At 42.3% G+C, this 21,721-nt stretch overlaps 1 protein-coding gene across 1 annotated transcript in view; it reads right to left on the reverse strand.

Annotated features, from left to right (window-relative positions):
• Positions 1-21,721, reverse strand: part of LOC124555137 (xaa-Pro aminopeptidase 3-like) — a 187,731-nt gene that overhangs the window by 78,407 nt on the left and 87,603 nt on the right. The window contains exon 3 of the mRNA XM_047128948.1: positions 15,012-15,494. Within this exon, the coding sequence (XP_046984904.1) occupies positions 15,012-15,494 (483 nt within the window). The remainder of the gene's footprint in view (positions 1-15,011; positions 15,495-21,721) is intronic.

Raw genomic sequence — 21,721 nt, forward strand, 5'->3', positions numbered from 1 at the left:
GATATGACAGCAGTAATTAGGCTGCTTTGCCATACAGACTTTCAACCGGGCTAGTGTAAAAGGAGCCAATGGCCAAACGGATGCCACAATGGTGGATATATTGAGATGGCATAAAAGGGACAGATATGCAAATGCATAAACAAAACACCCATAGTCTAGTTTCGAATGGACAAGGGACTGATACAAACCGAGGAGAGTGGTCCAATCCACTCACCAGGAAGTACCACTCAGGACAAACAGAACATTGAGGGACCGTGTACAGCAGGCAGCAAGGTAAGACACGTGGGAGGACCAAAAAATTTCCCATCTAGCATGGGCCCCAGGAATTTTGTAACATCAATGAACAGAAGAGCAAAGGCCCAAGATGTAAAGACGGTGGAAGAAACCAGTTGCACCACCAGAAATGCATATAAACGGATTTGTCAGCAAAAAAGCGACAGCCACTGTCGATGCTCCTCGAGTAAAGATGATTGAGACATTGCTCAAGACACCGCTCTAGGACACAAGTCCATGGAGAACTGCAACAGATGACAAAATCATCAATGAAAAAGGAGCTGGAGATGCCTGGTGGGAGGCAGGCTATTATAGGGTTAATGGTTACAGCAAAGAGGATGACACTCAGGATGGAACCCTGAGGCACATGGTTTTCCTGGATAAAGGTGTCCAACAAGGCTGAACCCACACATACCTGAAAACTTGGTCTTTTAAGAATTCCTGAAAGAAATGGGGCATGCCGCCAAGGAAGCCCCACATGTAGAGAGTACAGGGGATACCACCAGTCCTCCAGCAGATGTTGTAGGTTCTCTCCAAATCGAAAAACATTGCCCCATGCTGGAATTTCCACAGAAAACCATTCATGACATGGGCTGGCAAGGTGACGAGATGGTCAACCACAGAATGGCGCACTCGAAATCCACACTTTGCAGTGGTTAGTAAATTGTGAGACTCAAGCCACCATACCAGCCAGGCATGAATCATATGTTCCATCACTTTGCAAACACAGCTGGTGACAGAAATGGGGCAACAACTAGAAGGAAGGCATTTGTCCTTGCCAGGCTTAGTTTTGAGTATGACAGTGGCTTCACACCAGCATCTGGGAAACATGCCTTCTGCCCTGACGTGATTGTACATATGAAGGAGAAAGTGCTTGCCCGCAAGAGTAAGATTCTGCAACATCTGAATGTGAACATCGTCTGACCTTAAGGTGGACGATCGGGACAAAGTGAGAGCATGATCTAGCTCCCTCATAGTGAATGTGGCATTGTAGCACTCACATTTCTGAGAAGAGAAATGTACCACCTGAGTCTTCTCTACTCATTTCCAATGGAGGAAGGCAAGGTGATAGTGGGTGGACCTCAAAATCTCCACTAAATAGCGACTCAAGGTGTTGGAAATAGCAGTATGGTCCACTATGAGATCGTCTGCTACTGTCAGGCAGAAATTGGGGAATGGACCTTGGTCCCAGACAGTCTTCAGAGGTTGGCTCACATGACGGAAGATGGTGTGGAACTGTTAAAAGAACTAGTAAAGGAAATCCAGCTAGCTTTTCTGCTATCCCGAAGAACATGATGACACTGTCCATGCAACTGTTTGTAATGAATGCTGTTGGCCATCATAGGATGACAGTTAAAAATGCGGAGAGGATGTCTCCATGAGCAAATTGCATCACCACATGCCTCAGTCCACCAAGGGACTGGGACATGGTGTAGCAAAGAGAAAGTGCATGGGATGGAACATTCTGTGGTGGTAAGAATAATGTTTTGTAAGATATTCTACCTGGTCATTGCAACTGGGGAAATGTTCAGAGAAGGTCACCAGGGATGATTAAAGCCTCCAGTCAGCCTTAGAAAGCTGCCATTTGGCTGTGTACATAGACGGGGTAGAAGTCGGCAATTGGATGGCACACAGGAAATGGTCACTTGAGTACGTGTCAGAGAGAATGGACCACTCAAGATGTTGGGCAAGCTGGGCAGTGCAGAAAGAGAGGTTCACATGGGACTAGGTGTTACTGAAGTCAGAAAGGAATGTGGATGGTCCCATGTTAAGGCATATGAGGTTAAGGTGACTGAGAAGGTCAGCCAAGAGGGCACCTCTCTGACAGGTTCGGACAAGTCCCAAAAGGGATGGTGGGCATTAAAGTCGCCGAGCTGCAGCAAGGGCTGAAGGAGTTACCCAATAAGCTGGAAGAAGTCTGCCCTGGTGACACCGAATGATGGGGGGATGTAAACGGTACAAAGGGATAAGATCAAGTGGGGAAGGAAAAGGCGGACAGCAACAGGTTGAAGCCAGGTAGCCAGGGAGATAGGCTGACTATGAACATCATCCCAGATGAGAAGCATGACTCCCCCATGAAATGGGATGCCATCCTTGGGGGGAAGGTCAAAGTTAACAGGGAAGAAATGCGAGAGCTCAAGGCAGTCATGAGGACACAATTTTGTTTCCTGGAAGCAGAGAACAAGTAGACACTGCAATTCTAAGAGCAGCCTTAAGTCCTCTTTGTGGGACTCAATGCCACAAATGTTCCACTGGAGGAGAGTCATAATGAGGAAAGGGGAGGAGGGAAAAAATGAAGGCGTGTCAAATCAGCAGCTGCCTAGTGTCAGTCTTTGAAGACTCACTGCTACAGGGCACAGAGACTGGAGGATCCTGCTCCATGAGATCTATAGAGGCATTGGCACTCTCCTTCTCTTGGTCTCTGGAGTCCAGGGCAGAAAAACTGTTGGTGGTGCACAATGGCAACGCAGAGGTCGACTGGGCAAGAGTATCACGTGGCTACACCGTTGAAGAGGATCTCCGAGTTGGTGAAGGAGAAGACCGTTTGCCTTTGTTTGACTTCTTGGAGCCTTCCCGGTTGACAGAGGAAGACTCAGATGTTGGTTGGCTGGAGGGACATAGGAAGTCTTTGTGGGAGTATTCCTTCCATCCTGCCTGTTGTGAAGCAGGTGACTTTGCTTCATGACGCAAAAGTTTGGTGGCTTGTTGCATAGGTGGAGGAGGAAACGGGGATGTTACCATGACGCTGGGTGATTTCACAAGTGTAGTGCCTAATTTGAGGTCATATGTCTGAATGCCTGTGTCCTTCATGGAGTGACATGTAGCAAGAACAGTACTGTAAGTGCTGGATGGTAGAATGCAGAGTTTCCAACTAGCCAACAACTTGTAAGTGATCGGGTAAGGTACTTCTTCCTTCACCTAGATCTCCTGGACAGCCTACTCATTGAGATAAATGGGACAATCTTGGGAGGAGGCAGCACAGTCACCATTGCAGTTGATACAGCAGGGAGAAAGAGGCATGCAATCGCCTTCATGAACATCCCGACCACAGGTTACACATTTGTCTGGGTGTCGACAGGACATTCAGGTGTGGTTGTAACGATGACACTGGTAGCAGCGCATTGGGTTCAGAATGTATGATCAGATTATGATAACTCATAACCTGCTTTGATCTTTGAGAGAAGCACCAGTCTATCAAAAGGTAGAAAAAGAGAGCATGCAGGCACTAAGGATGCATCTACCTTTTTCATCAGCTGATGGACTGCAATGACTCATTGATCAGAGAGGTACACTTGGATTTCTGCCTTGGTCAGACCATTGAGCAGCCTAGTGTAAATAACACCATGGGAAGAATTCAGTGTTCGATGGGCCTCGACATGAACAGGACAGCCGTGGAGGAGTGAAAATTCAAGCAGTTATTGTGCTTAAGAATTAGAAGTAGTCTCCAAAAGCAAAGTGCCACTTCATAAATGGGAGCAGGATTTCACAGAGCCGGCAACTGCATCAACACCTTTCCGAATAAGAAACAGATTGACTGTAGCAAAGAACTGAAACCACGAGGAACCATGGTGCTGCTGGGAGGATCTTTGAATTGTTAGCCTCATTCTGTTTATGTTTGGTAGACATTGACTGGGAAAAAGATGATTGGCTCATTGCAAAAAAATCCCCCATGATTGCCAGTGTCTCCGATGGTGGCCCCCCCTTCAGAAGGGGCGCACCCACCTTACGTGATTGTTTACACCTCAGTTCATGCCTCCTGAACACCTGACAGAGGGAACAATCAGCAATTTGGGGAGGTAGCAGCACAGGCAATCACCCATCACTGGGCCTGGTCTGTACCCGGGGTACATGCGACACCTACCTGTCAACCCAGGGCTGGGAATTATGCGTTACCCAGTCACCTGTTATGTGTCACTGGCCTTCAGGAGCACACAGGGAGGAAGAGAAAAAGAGGAACCCCAAATGATGAAGCAGAGGAAGAACAGGAAAAGGGTAACAAAGAAAGAAAAGAGGAACAAAAAACAGTGGAGAGACTGTTCTGATGTCAGGGTACTGATGATGCAGAACACATTCCCAGAAACATCCCAGACATTTTCCCAAAGGGAGGGGAAAAAGAATAGCAAGAGGATAGATATGCAGCACGGAAGGGAAACGATGCTGCATAGGCTGGGTACACATGGTAGCCAAGTATGAATCTGCCAAAGAGTGGTGAGCTCCCTGCACCAAGGAAGGGGGGGGGGGGGGGTTATGACACATTACAAACATTCAAGACGATCAGGTTGGATGCAGGAATGGAAAAGAAAAATGAACCTTCAACATCGCAGCGCGTCGGCAATCATTGGTTAATATATTAAAAAACCAGAAACCCGCCTCGATTGCGAAAAATGCACCTAGTGTTAACCTAGGTTTCGGCGTAGATAACTACACCTTCTTCAGAAGCCATGGTGTTCTTTTAATCATTGACAAAGGTCTTCTTAGGCACTTGTGGGTTTATTGTTCTGAAGAAGGTGTAGTTATCTACGCCGAAATCTAGGTTAACACTAGGTGCATTTTTCGCAATCGAGGCGGGTTTCTGGTTTTTTAATATAAAAGAAAAATGAGATGCCATGGAATACTTCATAACAACAGGACAAGAAATGCTTGAAGTAAACAGATATATATATATATATATATATATATATATATATCTCCAAAAGATGTGTGTTCACTAGTAAGAAGACTTCTGCAAGTCATTTATAGAAGCTACAGCTGCAAGTCAGCTTCATAAGTTTCATCAACTTCCAGAAGAAGCTTCCACAAGTTAGTGGGAAACACTTTTTTGTTTTTCTGCAATCACTTGTCATACACAAACAACCAAAACAAAAATTACAAATTACAGGCCCTGTATCGAAAAGAAATTAATGAAGCATTTCTTAGAAACATTAATAGCTCTGAATCCATTTCTTCTCCCAAACATTTTTTTAACTCTTTGTTTTTCACCATGCTTCTTCTTTAATAATAGTAAAGCAGCAAAAGTTGCAGCTGCTCTGATTTTTAAGCATGATATTGTAAAGTTCCACTTGCCTATATGAAGCCTTCACGGGTTGTCAGCCAAGTAGCACTGTCGTCACGTAGCAACGTTTTGATGGAATGCGTCTCCATCATCTTCAGGTAAACTGTCGGGATATCGTCAGTCGCAGGCTGATATCTCCAATGGGCCGCTCTCCGCTTCCCACCGCTGGCCAATCACGCGCCCGCGGAATCACCCAATGGGCCTGGAACAGCCGGTGGTGGGGGGCACGTGTGTGGGGGATTTGTGTCCCGGCATCCGTCTCTGTTTGTGAGGTTCGTGTCCCGGCATCCGTCCCTGTTTGCTCTGTCCGTGGCCCTTGGTGGAACAGAACATTCTTCTCTGATTTTACTAATTGCAGGCTCCCAGGCTGTGCTGAGATGGTAGCCACTCTCGCAGTTGATTAGCTTGTCGTGTAACCATATTTCTATGGACTCCGTGATTACTGAGTCTCAAAATCCATTTATACTGCATATTTTCTTTGTGTCCTCAAAATCGAAGGTGTGCTTCTCGTCAATACTATGTTCCGCCACACCAGATTTGTTGGTCTGACCCAAGCGTACATGATTGATGTGTTCATTGCAGCGCTGAGATATGCAATGCTGCGTCTGTCCTACATATTGCATCCCACATTCGCATCCGATCTTGTACACACCAGGTGTCGTCAGACCTAGTGGATCCTTGGTTGAACCGAGAAGGTCTTTGATTTTTCCCACTAAGCGGAAAATGGTCTTCACTTTATGTTTCTTGAGAATTCTTGCGATCTTGGCCATCGGAGGACCAGCGCATTAGCAGTTTGTCCCTGCCATGTGACCAAACTACAAAAGTATCGTCAACTTACCTGTAGAAGGCTTTTGGCTTGTGTTTAGCAGTGTCCAGTGCTAGCTTTTCAAAGTGCTCCACGTATAGATCGGCTACGCCTGGTGCTAGGGGGGAGCCCATAGCTACACCATCTATCTGTTCGTAGAACTTCCCACCACATTTGAAATAGGTGGTGGTTAGCACATGGCGAAAGAGCTTAATGATATCCTTCTCAAAATGTTCTTCAAGTAAAGCCAGGGAGTCTTCTATCAGTACTCGTGTGAATAAGGATGTCACATTGAAGCTGACTAGTAGGTCTTCATTTTCCAGCTGCATGCCCTGTAGTACCTTCACAAACTCAGCCAAGTTTTTCACATGGTGTGGACTGTAACCCACCAAGGGTTTTAGCATCTGTGATAAATGCTTAGCAATACCATATGTCAGTGAGTTAATAGTGTTCAAAATAGGTCATAATGGGATGCCTTCTTTGTGGACCTTTGGGTGGCCATAGAGACGTGGTGGTGCCAGTGCCCTCGGGTACAGCTTCCTGATGATATTCTTCTCTAGTCCAGAGTTGATAAGCATCTCAATGGACTTGCGAGTCACTGTGGTGGTGGGGTCCTTCCCTAGTTGTTTGTAGGCAGGATCCTGCAGGAGGGCATAGATTTTTTGCCAATAGTCTTCTGATTTAAGCAGCACCGTCGCGTCCCCTTTGTCCGCTGTCAAGACCACTGTGTCCTGGTCCTCCCTGAGTGCCCATAGTGCCTCGTGTTCTGCTGCCGAAATGTTATTCTTTGGTATCTTTGCTTTGTCTAGTACTTTGCAGACATCTCTTCTTACTTCTTCTGCAGCCTCTTCAGGTAGTCTCATTATGGCTTGCTCTACCCCATTTATGATGTCCTGTTTCAGCAGGGTCTCGGAACCGGGGTGAAGTTTAGGCCCTCGGACAGCACCTCGTGTTGGCCCATCCAGTTCCTTATTTGTCAGATTAATGACCACCTTGTTGGGAGATGGTTTTTGTTTCTGTTGTCGGACTTCCAAAAGTCGAAGGAATTTCTTGCACTGCCCTTCGGTGGCTTTCTTCGTGGACCATTCACCATTGGCAAAGATATTGCCTTCTATCCAGTGTGTTCTGGGAGACAGGAAGCCATTCGGAGTTGTAGAGAAAGCAGGATTCTAGCATTCTTGTTGAGTTCCAGTCTTGTGACCCTGCTGTGTTCTCATACTAGGGCCGTGCTCACCCATCGTAAGACGTGTCTCGTCCTGTTGGTATTGACAAGATGCCACAAGTTGGCAAACTTAGGCATCACTTCTTTATCCTGACATCGGAGTAAGAAGGCCAACCTGGTGAGCAGCTTCCCCTTCTTGCTCTGTAGCTTCTGCAGCATCTTGTAACTGTGATGTATATCATCCCCGTAAAGGTATGTTATATGTGAGTGCAGGCTTTCTCGGCAAATGTCATACATGAAGTCTTCACAGGTTGTCACAGCCAAGTAGCGTCATCGTCTTGTAGCAACGTTTCAACGGAATGTGTCTCCATCATCTTCACGTGAATTGATATCTCAGCTGACAACCCGTGAAGACTTCATAAATGAAATTTGCTGAGAAAGCCTACACTCACATATTCCATTTGCGTGTTTCATCACATAACTCTAGTGGAAACACTTCTGGAAGTATCTGCAGCAAGTTGCTGGAATTAACTTGCCTAAGTGACTTGCAGAAGTAAATTTGTGCAAGCTTTTGTTCTAATGTAAACACTTAAGCAAAAACACGCAGAAATCATTTGTGGAAGTTACTTGCTAGACACATACCTTCGATTAGGAGAGGAAAGAACATTAGTGGAAATTATATAAAAATAAGGAAAACATCTTGGTTGAGGCACATGTTGTGAAGAAATTGGCTGCATTGAATAGTACTCACAGGAAAGACTGAAGGGAAGCAATGGAGAAGAAGTACAAGGCTTGGAATATTGGAGGACATTGAAAATAGATGAAGTTACTAGCATATTAAGAAAGAGAGACAGAGCAAAAGAAAGTGGCACACATTCAGTTGAACCTGTCATAATACAGATATAGAAGAAAAAAAACATTTCTAGGAACCACTTCTTTACGTTATACAACCAAGCTGGCGTCAACTGCAAATTCTCCACTCAATTTGCTTTTGTTATTCAGAATAAACTGTGGGAAAGTTTACGAACTGATCTACATACTACAGTAGTTATTTCACTCTATGACTCGTGTGACTAAAGCATAATTATGTGTGTATGTTTTCACGGTAACCAACATGGAGTGTTGTGTCCCCTTGCAAGTAGCATAAGCACACTTCCTACAATGTATAATAATGCATTCCTTACTTTACAATTCCATTAGCCCCTTTCCCACTCCAAACCCTCCAAATTGGAAGTTTTCCTTAAAAAACCAGCTGTAATCTTCAGTTAAGGGTTACTCATGAGTTTTAAAATGTCACAGAGGTTCAGCCTGGAAAACTATTCAAACACAATACTAGCAAGCTTCAGCAACAATATAAGCACATTCCAGGAAATTTTACAATTGAAGATGTGTAAAAAAGAAAAAAGAAAAAAAAACACTAGGAATCTGGTGCACTTTCCACCATTTTAGGCCTAGTTATGCTTATAGAGACGTGCAACCTTACTCACAGAATATCACTTTCTCCATACAACAAAAGGTTTCAATATGCAACTTACTTTTCCAAAGAACAGAACACCCCTGAATTTCAATGTATGTCAATAAAAGTAAATGTGCTTTTGGTATTAAATTGCTATTTGTGATTTAGTTACTGTTTTGGTGCACCTACCACGGAGTGCTATCAGCCGAATGTTTGCTGGCCACAATATTCAAATGCCCATTGCTCCGCTTGTATCATGGCAGGGTGAGAAAGTCAGCAGAGGGCTACTCCAGTGGTCACTTTGAAACCGCAATCATCATGCGCAGCTAGACTTGATGTGTGTTGATTGGCACTATGTTCTGCTTCCATTGCCCAGCTCTGCAGCCAATCAAAACAAAGTAATCATTCATGAAGCAAGGATTTAAGCTCTCACTGAAGCAGTAGAAAGCAGTGACATCACCTGCCTGGAACTGATGATCATCACCACATATGCTGCCACTGCAGCTGTCATCGTCCAGTCCACCATTCACCACCACTCTTCTGACCACAACATCACACTATTGGGAATCAGACACTATCAGCCAGGCAGGTCTGGACTAGGACATCGTATCAGGGATTGCAGTAAAAAAATTTAGCTTCAGATCACTCGTAACCATAAAAGAACAATGTATTCAAGATGAGCAGACTAGCAGTATTTCAGAACTTAACTTCTGTTTCCACAATATAGTCTAGCAAGTAACTTCATTCTTGGCAGTAGCAAAAATAGAGTTTTACACCATCTAAGAATTACAGAAGAAGTTTGTATTTATTTGTTGTTTAATCTTGAAGACTCTCCAAGTACATTTAAGTTGTTTGTCCAAATAACCAGAATTGTGTGAATAAACAATTGATCAATTCAGTTGAGTATGTGTTTCTTGTGGTGGACATAAAAGTTACTGTAGCAGATATTCTAACATATTGTATTACACCTAGTTTTCCCTTAAAGAGGAGTAGCCCTATATAATATCTACATTTATCATAAATTAACTCTGTTTTCATGTTTGCTAACAACTATAATTAACCTCAAAAAGTTTTAGGAAACTACTAATTTTTACCACAGGGTTTCTGTTGCCTTAATAGAAATCTCATTTTGTGTATTTTCTTCAATTCTTATAGGGAATTAGCAAGTTTATAGCTCAAGAGATTAAAAGATACACAGTGGGTTTAATTTAAAGTTATTTGTTCGTTGTCTTGTAATATATCACACCAGCTAAAATGCAGCCCCACTGTGAATGCTGCTCCTGAATCTGGAATGAGTTGGTTGACATTCATAAGCAGCTGGAAATCACCCTGGCTACTGTCAAACAAGAGGCAGCTGCTGCAAGTCGTCATGATGGAAGAGCTCGCAAGAATCAGATAACCATGGTACTGGTACCAAAAGTACCTAAAGTACTACCTGCTCCTGTCTCCTCTGCAGAAAGTACAGGATCTGTCATTACTCATCCACTTGACTGTGAGTGGCATTTCAATGGTAGAGCTACGCATCCCGTACATGGTGGATGGGAACCAGGGAGAACTCAAGGTGTTGTACCTATCCCCCTAACTAACAAGTTTGAGGTGCAGTCTTTTTGATGAAACCTGCTTTGTCTGGTGTCAAGAGGAGGCAAACCCAAAAAAGGGTAGGAGTCTATTAATGATTCGCACTTCAAACGTATGTTGAATGATGGTAGAAAGGGACCAAACGTATGTTGAATGACAGTAGAAAGGGACAGGAAAGGACACAATGTGCACTCAGTGCGTGCACCTGGGGCCCTCATTTAACATGTTGAGAAGGCTATTTTGGTACCCACTAAGGGAACAGGGTGCAACCAACTGCAGATTGTGATCCACATTGGAAACTGAGGGTAGCAAATAAAAACCTGAAACGCTTAACTTTGTTTTCAAATGTTCCTTTACGAAGGAAAACACACAAGAATCAATCCAATTTAATCCTCATACCACTGAAAAGATGAGTGAAACAAGCACTAGTGTCAGTGGTGTTGGGAAGCAGTTGAAATTATTAAAACTAAACAAAGCTCCAGGACCTGATGGAATCCCTATCAGATTCTATACTTGATTTGCAGCTGAGTTAGCCCCTATTCCAACTATAAACTATCAAAGATCCCTCAAACAAGAAACCAGGCCCAGTTCTTGGAAAAGAAGCACACGTCATACCTTTCTACAAGAAGGGTAGCAGACGTGACCCACAAAACTAACATCTGATATCCTTGAACCAATTTGTTGTAGAATCTTATAACAAATTCTTATCTCAAAAATAATTGAGGTATCTCGAACAGAATGACCTCCTCCATACCAAACAGCGCGGATTCCGAAAACATCGATTATGTGAAATCCAACTCTCACTTTTCTCACATGATGTACTGAAAGCTTTGGATCAAGGCAAGCAGGAAGTTTCAGTATTTCTTGATTACCCAAAAGCATTAGACTCGGTACCAGACATATGCTTACTGTCAAAAGTACAATCATATGGGGTATAAGTGAAATTTGTGACTGGATTGAGAACTTTTTGATAGGGAGGACGCAACATGTTGTCTTGGATGGAGCATTCTCAATGCCCTTCTACATAAGCCTATGCTTCCTGAATTTTATTATTTTCATCACATACGATGTACCTTGGTGAAAGCAGTACATTCTTTGACTCGTGATGTAATGTGAGCACTTGGAATTTTGAGAGCTCCCCTCAATGACCAACATCTTTCTTGTAGTGCCTAAAAACTAAAGCTCCATTTGAGCTTGACACTGTGCTGTCTTAATGTTTTTAAAAAAAAACAACTTAATTCCAGGCAGAATGTACACTCTGATGATCCTTAGCTATAGAGTTCTCTTCCCCAAAACAAATCACCCTTCCAGAGCATAAATCTGTGATAAAAATGCGACCACTCCATGGGAGCAGGTAAACAGTTCATGAAATTACATATTTACCACCATACTATGAAAATCCATTCTTAAAAGTGAAAAGAAGCAATGCTTAAAATTGAGTTTATCATTTGATGAAATATCTGAAGACTACAAATTTAGGAATTGTGTGTGTGTGTGTGTGTGTGTGTTTTGTCTATTTTTGACAAAGACTTTGTTGGCCAAAAGCTAACTTTCCAATAGCCTTTTTTTTTTTTTTTTTTTTTTTTTTTTTGTGCGACTCAGAATCTCCACTATATGCTGAGTAGCTACTATCCTTTTCCTTATATTGTTGTATAACACATAATTTTTCATACAATACATTTTCTATTTTCTGCTCAAATGATTAAAAATGGATCTTTCAAATGTGCACAAAACTGTAGTAATATAAGTCTCCTGCGTAAAAGAACCAATTAGTCTAAATAGTTGAAGAAACAAGGCTCACTTTTACACATTTCATACATTTTTGTGTGTAAATTTCAAATATTTTATTGAAGCACAGAGATACAAGGGTTGGAACTTTAATAGTGGCAACTATTTATTTACAGCTTGTACAAAATAAATACATGTTTCAAAGTTTTACTGGCCTTCAAAGTAGCCACCAACATTGTGTATAACCCATTGCCAGCGATGTGGAAGTCTTAAGATACTCTTAGTAGTGCCAGTTGTGTTGACAGTTCGAGCAGTGCAGTCCATTGCCCGACGAATTTGTAGCAGTTCTGAAGTGAATGCCGTGAAGTGTTTCCCTCAGTTTAGAAATTGAGTTGAACCCACAAGGGCTTTAGTCAGAGGAGTGCAGTAGGTGGTACAGTACTAAGCAGCCCCATCAGTCAAACAAATCAATAACAGCTTGCACTGTACGTGCTTGAGCATTGTCCTGTAAAATGATGGTCACGTCCTGCAGAAAGTGTCATCGCTTCTGTCTCTAAGCTGGTCACAGGTTGTGTTCCAAAAATGAACAGCACAGAGACACAAGTGATGACACTTTCTGCAGGACGTGACCATCATTTTACAGGACAATGCTCAAACATGTACAGTGCAAGCTGTTATTGATTTATTTGACTGATGGTGTTGCTAAGTGCTATACCACCTACTGCACTCCCTGACTTAAGACCTCATGAGTTCAACCCAATTTCTAAACTGAAGGAAACACTTCACGGCATTCACTTCAGAACTGCTAAAAATTCGTCGGGCAACAGACCACGCCGCTCGAACTATCAACACAACTGGCACTGCCAAGAGTATCCTACGACTTCCACATCACTGGCAACGCTGGTGACTACTTTGAAAGTCAGTAAAACTTTGAAACACCTATCTACACTCCTGGAAATTGAAATAAGAACACCGTGAATTCATTGTCCCAGGAAGGGGAAACTTTATTGACACATTCCTGGGGTCAGATACATCACATGATCACACTGACAGAACCACAGGCACATAGACACAGACAACAGAGCATGCACAGTGTCAGCACTAGTACAGTGTATATCCACCTTTCGCAGCAATGCAGGCTGCTATTCTCCCATGGAGACGATCGTAGAGATGCTGGATGTAGTCCTGTGGAACGGCTTGCCATGCCATTTCCACCTGGCGCCTCAGTTGGACCAGCGTTCGTGCTGGACGTGCAGACCGCGTGAGACGACGCTTCACCCAGTCCCAAACATGCTCAATGGGGGACAGATCCGGAGATCTTGCTGGCCAGGGTAGTTGACTTACACCTTCTAGAGCACGTTGGGTGGCACGGGATACATGCGGACGTGCATTGTCCTGTTGGAACAGCAAGTTCCCTTGCCGGTCTAGGAATGGTAGAACAATGGGTTCGATGACGGTTTGGATGTACCGTGCACTATTTAGTGTCCCCTCGACGATCACCAGTGGTGTACGGCCAGTGTAGTAGATCGCTCCCCACACCATGATGCCGGGTGTTGGCCCTGTGTGCCTTGGTCGTATGCAGTCCTGATTGTGGCGCTCACCTGCACGGCGTCAAACACGCATACGACCATCATTGGCACCAAGGCAGAAGCGACTCTCATCGCTGAAGACGACATGTCTCCATTCGTTCCTCCATTCACGCCTGTCGCGACACCACTGGAGGCGGGCTGCACGATGTTGGGGCGTGAGCGGAAGACGGCCTAACGGTGTGCGGGACCGTAGCCCAACTTCATGGAGACGGTTGCGAATGGTCCTCGCCGATACCCCAGGAGCAACAGTGTCCCTAATTTGCTGGGAAGTGGCGGTGCGGTTCCCTACGGCACTGCGTAGGATCCTACGGTCTTGGCGTGCATCCTTGCGTCGCTGCGGTCCGGTCCCAGGTCGACGGGCACGTGCACCTTCCGCCGACCACTGGCGACAACATCGATGTACTGTGGAGACCTCACGCCCCACGTGTTGAGCAATTTGGCGGTACGTCCACCCGGCCTCCCGCATGCCCACTATACGCCCTCGCTCAAAGTCCGTCAACTGCACATACGGTTCACGTCCACGCTGTCGCGGCATGCTACCAGTGTTAAAGACTGCGATGGAGCTCCATATGCCACGGCAAACTGGCTGACACTGACGGCGGCGGTGCACAAATGCTGCGCAGCTAGCGCCATTCGACGGCCAACACCGCGGTTCCTGGTGTGTCCGCTGTGCCGTGCGTGTGATCATTGCTTGTACAGCCCTCTCGCAGTGTCCGGAGCAAGTATGGTGGGTCTGACACACCGGTGTCAACGTGTTCTTTTTTCCATTTCCAGGAGTGTATTTTTTACGAGCTGTAAATAAGTAGTTGCCACTATTAAAGTTCCAACCCTTGTATTTCTCAAATTTCACCTAAAAACACGATCTACAGATTCAAAAACAAATTGGATTGAAAAAGGAAGCTTCCACATGGAGCATAAGTGCAGTTAGGATAAGGATAGGGAAGGAAATCACCCAGACCATGTCCTCTTCAGAGAACGATAACAGTAGTTCGCTTAATCAATATAGAGAAACCATAGGAGACCTAAATATGGATGTCCATATGGAGATTTTAACCCCATTCCTACTGGATTGGAGTACAGGGCCTCAACCACTTCACTGCCTCTGCAATCTAGTGATTATCATTTTTGGCTAATGTGGAGGTTCTGGATTCAACGCCCAGTGACCACCTTGAATTTCAAAATTGCAACATAGGCTGCTGAAGTGACGTAATGTCAAAAGGCTGGCATTGGGCTGGAGAGCCACTATACCATCTTGCTTGGTCTAAATTTAAATAACCCTTTCAAATAACAAATATGGTGAAGAAATATGATGTTTACAAAGGTGTACTTCATTTTTGAATATATTTTCTTAGCATCTATATAGTTACCTTATTCCACTTTCCATTGAGATAGTCGCGCATCACTTTATGCAGGTTTGGTTGCACAGGTTGAATATATTCATACCACAGATAAAATGAACTTGTTCCTTTGGCGTAGGATTGAAGAAATGTTCCAAGATCTCTTATATGTAATGCCTCATCTACACCAAAAAATGAAGGAGCTGCATCAATTCCAGTGCGAGGCCCATCCCAGAGTTCAGCTTGTGGGTCCTTATTTCTTAGAAACAACACAGACCTGGACTTCCCAGAATGAGATGACATCACTAAGGCACATTCAGGTTCCAAACATCCAGTCAAATACAGAAAATCTGAGTTCTGTCGGAATGGATATGGAATTTTCTCAGTCATGAACATTTTTGTGGCTGATGGTATAACAATGACATGATTCAGGTTTGGTTCATATCTCAGTATGCTGGACAGCAACTTCTGACGGCGTTCTTGAAATTCCTGTCTACAGAGGCCAGGAAGTACCTGAAAGAGAAAAGAAGTATGTGACATAAAATGAGTAAATATACAAGGGTGTTATTTAAAGGTGTTATTTAAAGCTTGATACACAAAAAAGGTAATCCACTGTCAATCATAGGTACATAAACTGATGTAGTATGCCTCATGGTGGTGAATATACTGAACTGATAAAGAGAGAAGACCGCAATTGTACTGAAAACATTTATTTGTTCAGTAGTATGATTGGAGAAAGGGCTCAAGTGATATGCAACACTGAAATGTAGCAATAAATCCCACTTGCTACAGTCCCACTCCTAAAATAAACAATTTTTTTCCTTTTCTGATAACTTTTCTACACTTAAGTCACAAGCCACAAGCACAGACAGTTGCTAATTATTATGCAGGATTTTGCTAAACATTATTATTTGAGTTTTAATTTTCAGACCACTGATGATAACAGTTGTGATGTGACATGTCGAGTTTAGGGAATAACGTGTTCCACTACTAAACACTTGGGCCAATGAATGATAACACTCCACAGTATACTTAGTTTTGGAAGAAACATTTTATTTAAAGAAGTACTCACAATTTTAGAGTCATGTTAACCACATGCACTTTTATATTTGACCCCACTACTAATTATTTGTTTTAATGCTGACTTACTTTGTATGAAAGCCCTCATTCCCATTTTTGAAAGAACAGTTTTGTAGTCCCCATTTCTCACATTCCAGAAGTGGACAGCTTTACTAAAATAACAAGTTGGTTTTGAAATATTCCAATCAGAAAATTAAGTTTCCTGAAATTTCTTGGCAGGCCTTGGAAATCCCAACAACTGGTATAACTTTCCGCTCATAGACAATACCTATCATTTTTCTCATTTTTAGATTATACAGCTTATAGTTAAACCAAATTACTTCATTATCTTATGTGTATATATACTAACAATTTTTCCCATATTTATATTATTATTACTGAAGGTGTAATTGTCGTGTATTTTACCATTTATCTGCCCTACACCCATTTTTATACAGACATCACACACAAAGCCAGAGTCCATCGGCAGCTAACACTCAAATATTGCAATTACAATTTTACATTGAATACAGATACTATAGAAGTAGGCGATTTGCAGTCAGTTAGTCAATCATTTCTTTAACTATGGATGGGCACTTCTTAAATTTTTGTAGGCTACTAAGAGCCCAACCCGCAGAATTAGATTACCAAAGTTCCAATATAATCATGCAAGATGATCACCGTAAATGTGTTTAAAGATATAAAATAGAATGAAGTGGAAAATAAACTCACATGTGTTGTGAGCAATCATTTCACAATTGTTTAGAGCATGTAGTAATCATCAGGAGAAGTGAGGTGACGAAGAAAATCTATGAGACTTATGAGGCACAAAACAAGTTAATAACCTTACAGCATGGTTTGATGGGGAAAATCTGTAGAGTTATCACTTGTGTGAATATGCTACATTGGTAATAAATCAAAACAGGCATGTTGCTATTGACAAAGAAAATTACCACATAGAATAACTTGCACAGTTCAAGTTACATAAAGTCTTTCAGACTCTATCCTTATACTTTAACAAATTTCTGGACTAATAATGTGAAGTGTACAGTGGTACAGTGAAATATCTGTGAAATACATCAGGTGTAACTGTTTCACATAGTCCAATGTCCATTTTTCTAAGTGTTTCATAGCATTATAAATCAAAATTGTTTGATTTACTATACTCTGAACATTCTGACATGACACATACAATACCAAATTTCTTCAAAGAAAAGAATTTTTCCTGTCGCACAATCAAGAAACAGACTTCACAGTCTCAATGTAAAGATTTTAAGTTAGGATTAAATGTGACAGGAATATCAATTGAAATACACAAATAATTGTAGCAAGGCATTTAATTTATATTTCTCAAGTATTTTTGGCACTTACTATGCTTAAATATGCACCACATGAACTTTATCCCGTTGAACACATGTAAACTAAATTTAGCATGATAGGTAACGCCTTGGTAAATGGGTATGGAGAATACACACAGTAAAGATCTGGCTTGCTCCTCAGCCCTGGATACTTGCATTAGTGCAAATAGGTAGAATATTTTGCCATTGTTATATCCTCTCTTGGAGGAGCCATAAATATTCTAAAGGTCAAGGCCAAGATGGAGTTGATGACTGGCCCAATTACACAATAGTTCTACAGGAACAAATAAAACCATAATGCTGGCCATGGGTGTTGTACAACATGTGTTGACACGTATACTTATCACATACGATAAGTACCATCTTACTCAAAGACTGTCATCTTGTATCCAAGATTGATTCTGATTTATAGTCTGAGCTGCAAACAGCCATGGGTCACACATGACATAACCCAAAGGTACAATGGGCACAGAGTTCCGTGTTTAAATATGCACATGGTTCACCAGATACTGCCCCTTGCCTGTTATCACGTGAAGCGTTCAGACTGTGACATTTAATATAATGTTTGACTATTGCTTGTGTTACAGTTTTCTCTCTTTCAATATTCACTTTGGATTGATGTTCTATGCTTATGGCAAACTTGGTGTTTTTCAGACTGTTTCTATCCAGCCATTCACTAAGTGAATTTTGTTGTTACTAACCACTTAAAACTACCATTTGTTCTACCAGTCACAGTGTCACCATGTGCTGCACAATACTGAACTTTTGTTACCTACACCAAATAAGATATTAAGTGACACTGAGGATGTTACTCATCTTGCAATGGTGGATCCTGAGTTTTTGAAGTTGTGAAAATTGCAGATGGCACTGCAACACCAAGAAAAGCAGCAACAGAAGAAGGAACTATAACAGCAACTCATCCGCCTGCTCCAACAACAAAAACAACAGCAGCAGCAGCAGCCAACACTAGTACCAAAAGCTACATCACTTCTTCCTCAACCATTCACTCGCTTTCATGAAACAAGCAAAAATCTCTTTGATACCTGTTGTGAGGGAAGTCAGATATTAGACAGAACTTGTCAGAGTGCTCCATTTTTGCCTTTCTATAAAAAATTGTACAAAATATTCTTTTATAAACCTGGAGACATACCAGTTCAGCGGGTTCCCACATATGCAGCACACTAAGTGGATGGTGGTGACATAAAATAACCAATCGATCCCATTGCATGGCCAAACAATGGTCTCAACTTAGTATGAGAATGCAGCCAGACAAATAACATTTAAAACAGCGAATTTCTGTATGGGTACTAACATTTTCAGACTGGATCCATTCAAGATTTTTGGCTTCAAGATTGAAGACCAAGTTAATCTGGCCTCTAACGCAATCCCGCACAAGGAACTCGGTTCATTATGTGCATAGAGTAAACAGATTTTTGGACCCACCTTCAGGTGTACTGTGAATTTTAAGGTGCACATTTCGTTAAAACAATCAGCAGTACCCAAGTTCTGTAGAGTACATCCAGTGCCATTCCCTATATGCAAACAAGTTAAGATACAACTTGACAGGCTGCAAAGCTTAAGGGTAATATCTACTGTATTTTCAAGTCACTGGACAGCACTGTCGGTAATCATTAAGGCGGCAAATGGAGCAAATAGGTTATGCAGTAATTTCCATTGTGGTAAATGCTCAGTCACATGTGGTTGTATCCAATTCCTAGGTCAAATGAATTGCTAGTCAAGTTTGTCCGAGGCACCTTGTTTTCACAAATGCATGTAGCTGATGCATATTTGTAGTTTCCTGTTGAGGAAACAAAATGGATCCTAGTTATTAATATGCCTTTATGCAAGTTTATATACAACAGATTATGTTCGTAGTCCCAAGTTCTCCCACAATTTTTCAGAGGTATCTTGAACACTTTATAAAATGCATGACACACAAATGCTGACTTTATTTATACTTCATTCCAATTAGTTTTGGTCATAAACCATGTTCACAGCTATTGAAAAGTTAATCTGCAGCCAATGTTACATAGCAGTATTTACAAACCTATAACTGCCTTAACGAGATGTATCTCAAACATTTAATTCAAGGCATCTCAAATTGTCTAAACTATATGCATAAAAAAGGGTTACCCGTAAGGAATGTGACTTTTGAAGTGCCCCTTTTTCTGTTCTCGTAAGTTGACAGTGCTAAATGTCGCACGGTCTCCACCTATTTTCTCTGTGGCTAGTAATGGAGTGCTTCATGACAGAATAGCAGGTTGTCACAGTGAAATCTTATTATAATGTGGTGAATGTTGTGGGAGAGAATGTTTGCAAACTCCATGGAATGCTTGGGCAATGTAATGCACCAAATAACTCGACTGTGATTGGACTGATTGCTAATTTTGAGAAAACCGGTTCAGTTGTGGATATTAAACTCTTGAGGCACCCTCATGTTAGTTGTACTGCAGAAAACATCACCATCATGAATGATGATGATGATGATGATGCAAGTCTGGTAAAACTTTACAGTGACATTCACAACAGTTGGATATTCTCAGAACCAGCAAGCAATGAATTCTGAAAGAAGATCTGACCTTTAGTCTAATAAACTTCTACTGACACAAGAACTGAAGCCAAATGATCTCTACATCTACATCTACATCCATACTCCGCAAGCCACCTGGCGGTGTGTGGCGGAGGGTACCTTGAGTACCTCTATCGGTTCCCCCTTCTATTCCAGTCTCGCATTCCTCGTGGAAAGAAAGATTGTTGGTATACCTCTGTGTGGACTCTAATCTCTCTGATTTTATCCTCATGGTCTCTTCGCGAGATATACGTAGGAGGGAGCAATATACTGCTTGACTCCTCGGTGAAGGTATGTTCTCGAAACTTCAACAAAAGCCTGTACCAAGCTACAGAGCGTCTCTCTTGCAGAGTCTTCCACTGGAGTTTATCAATCATCTCCATAACGCTTTTGCGATTACTAAATGATCCTGTAACGAAGCGCGCTGCTCTCTGTTGGATCTTCTCTATCTCCTCTATCAACCCCATCTGGCACTGATCCCACACTGGTGAGTAGTATTCAAGCAGTGGGCGAAAAGTGTACTGTAACCTACTTCCTTTGTTTTCGGACTGCATTTCCTTAGGATTCTTCCAATGAATATCAGTCTGGCATCTGCTTTACCTAATTTTATATGGTCATTCCATTTTAAATCACTCCTAATGCCTACTCCCAGATAATTTATGGAATTAACTGCTTCCAGTTGCTGACCTGCTATATTGTAGCTAAATGATAAAGGATCTTTCTTTCTATGTATTCACAGCACATTACACTTGTCTACATTGAGATTCAATTGCCATTCCCTGCACCATGCGTCAATTCGTTGCAGATCCTCCTGCATTTCAGTACGATTTTCCATTGCTACAACCTTTCGATATACTACAGCATCATCCGCAAAAGCCTCGGTAAAATTCCGATGTTATCCACAAGGTCATTTATATATATTGTGAATAGCAATGGTCTTACGACACTCACCTGTGGCACACCTGAAATCACTCTTACTTCGGAAGACTTCTCTCCATTGAGAATGACATGCTGCGTTCTGTTATCTAGGAGCTCTTCAATCCAATCACACAATTGGTCTGATAGTCCATATGCTCTTACTTCATTCATTAAACGACTATGGGGAACTGTATCAAATGCCTTGTGGAAGTCAAGAAACACGGCATCTACCTGGGAACCCGTGTCTATGGCCCTCTGAGTCTCATGGACGAATAGTGTGAGCTGGGTTTCACACGATTGCCTTTTTCGAAACCCATGCTGATTCCTACAGAGTAGACTTCTAGTCTCCAGATGATGATGAAAAGTGCTGATCATACGCTCACTGGATCCTTGTGAGATAAAGAGCACACAATGATTTCATCAAGAAATACAATGTTCACTGACAAGGCACAGCTTCTGTAGAATTGCTTCAAGAACAAGCAAAATTGAAGTATTTGGGTGCAGGACATTTACACTAAAAATATAACTGGATTTACTTCTTCAAGGATAGTGCCTGTGATGCATTAACAGTGGGCAACGAATGCCATGCTAATACATAAAGAGAGCTTTATTGTCTGAACTCTATCAGCACGCAGAAGAGGTTCAATTTCAACAAGATGGTGGAACCTCTCACACATCAATTGCAACAATGGACTTGTTATGAGAGAGGTTTGCTGGCCGGGTAATTTCTCACAACAGTGATGTGAACTGTCTATCCAGATCTTGTGAGATGACACCATGAGATTTCTTTCTGTGGCGGTATTTGAAATCTCATGTCTATGCCAACAAACCACAAT

Source organism: Schistocerca americana, chromosome X (genome assembly GCF_021461395.2).
Source record: "Schistocerca americana isolate TAMUIC-IGC-003095 chromosome X, iqSchAmer2.1, whole genome shotgun sequence".
Lineage (NCBI taxonomy): Eukaryota > Metazoa > Arthropoda > Insecta > Orthoptera > Acrididae > Schistocerca > Schistocerca americana.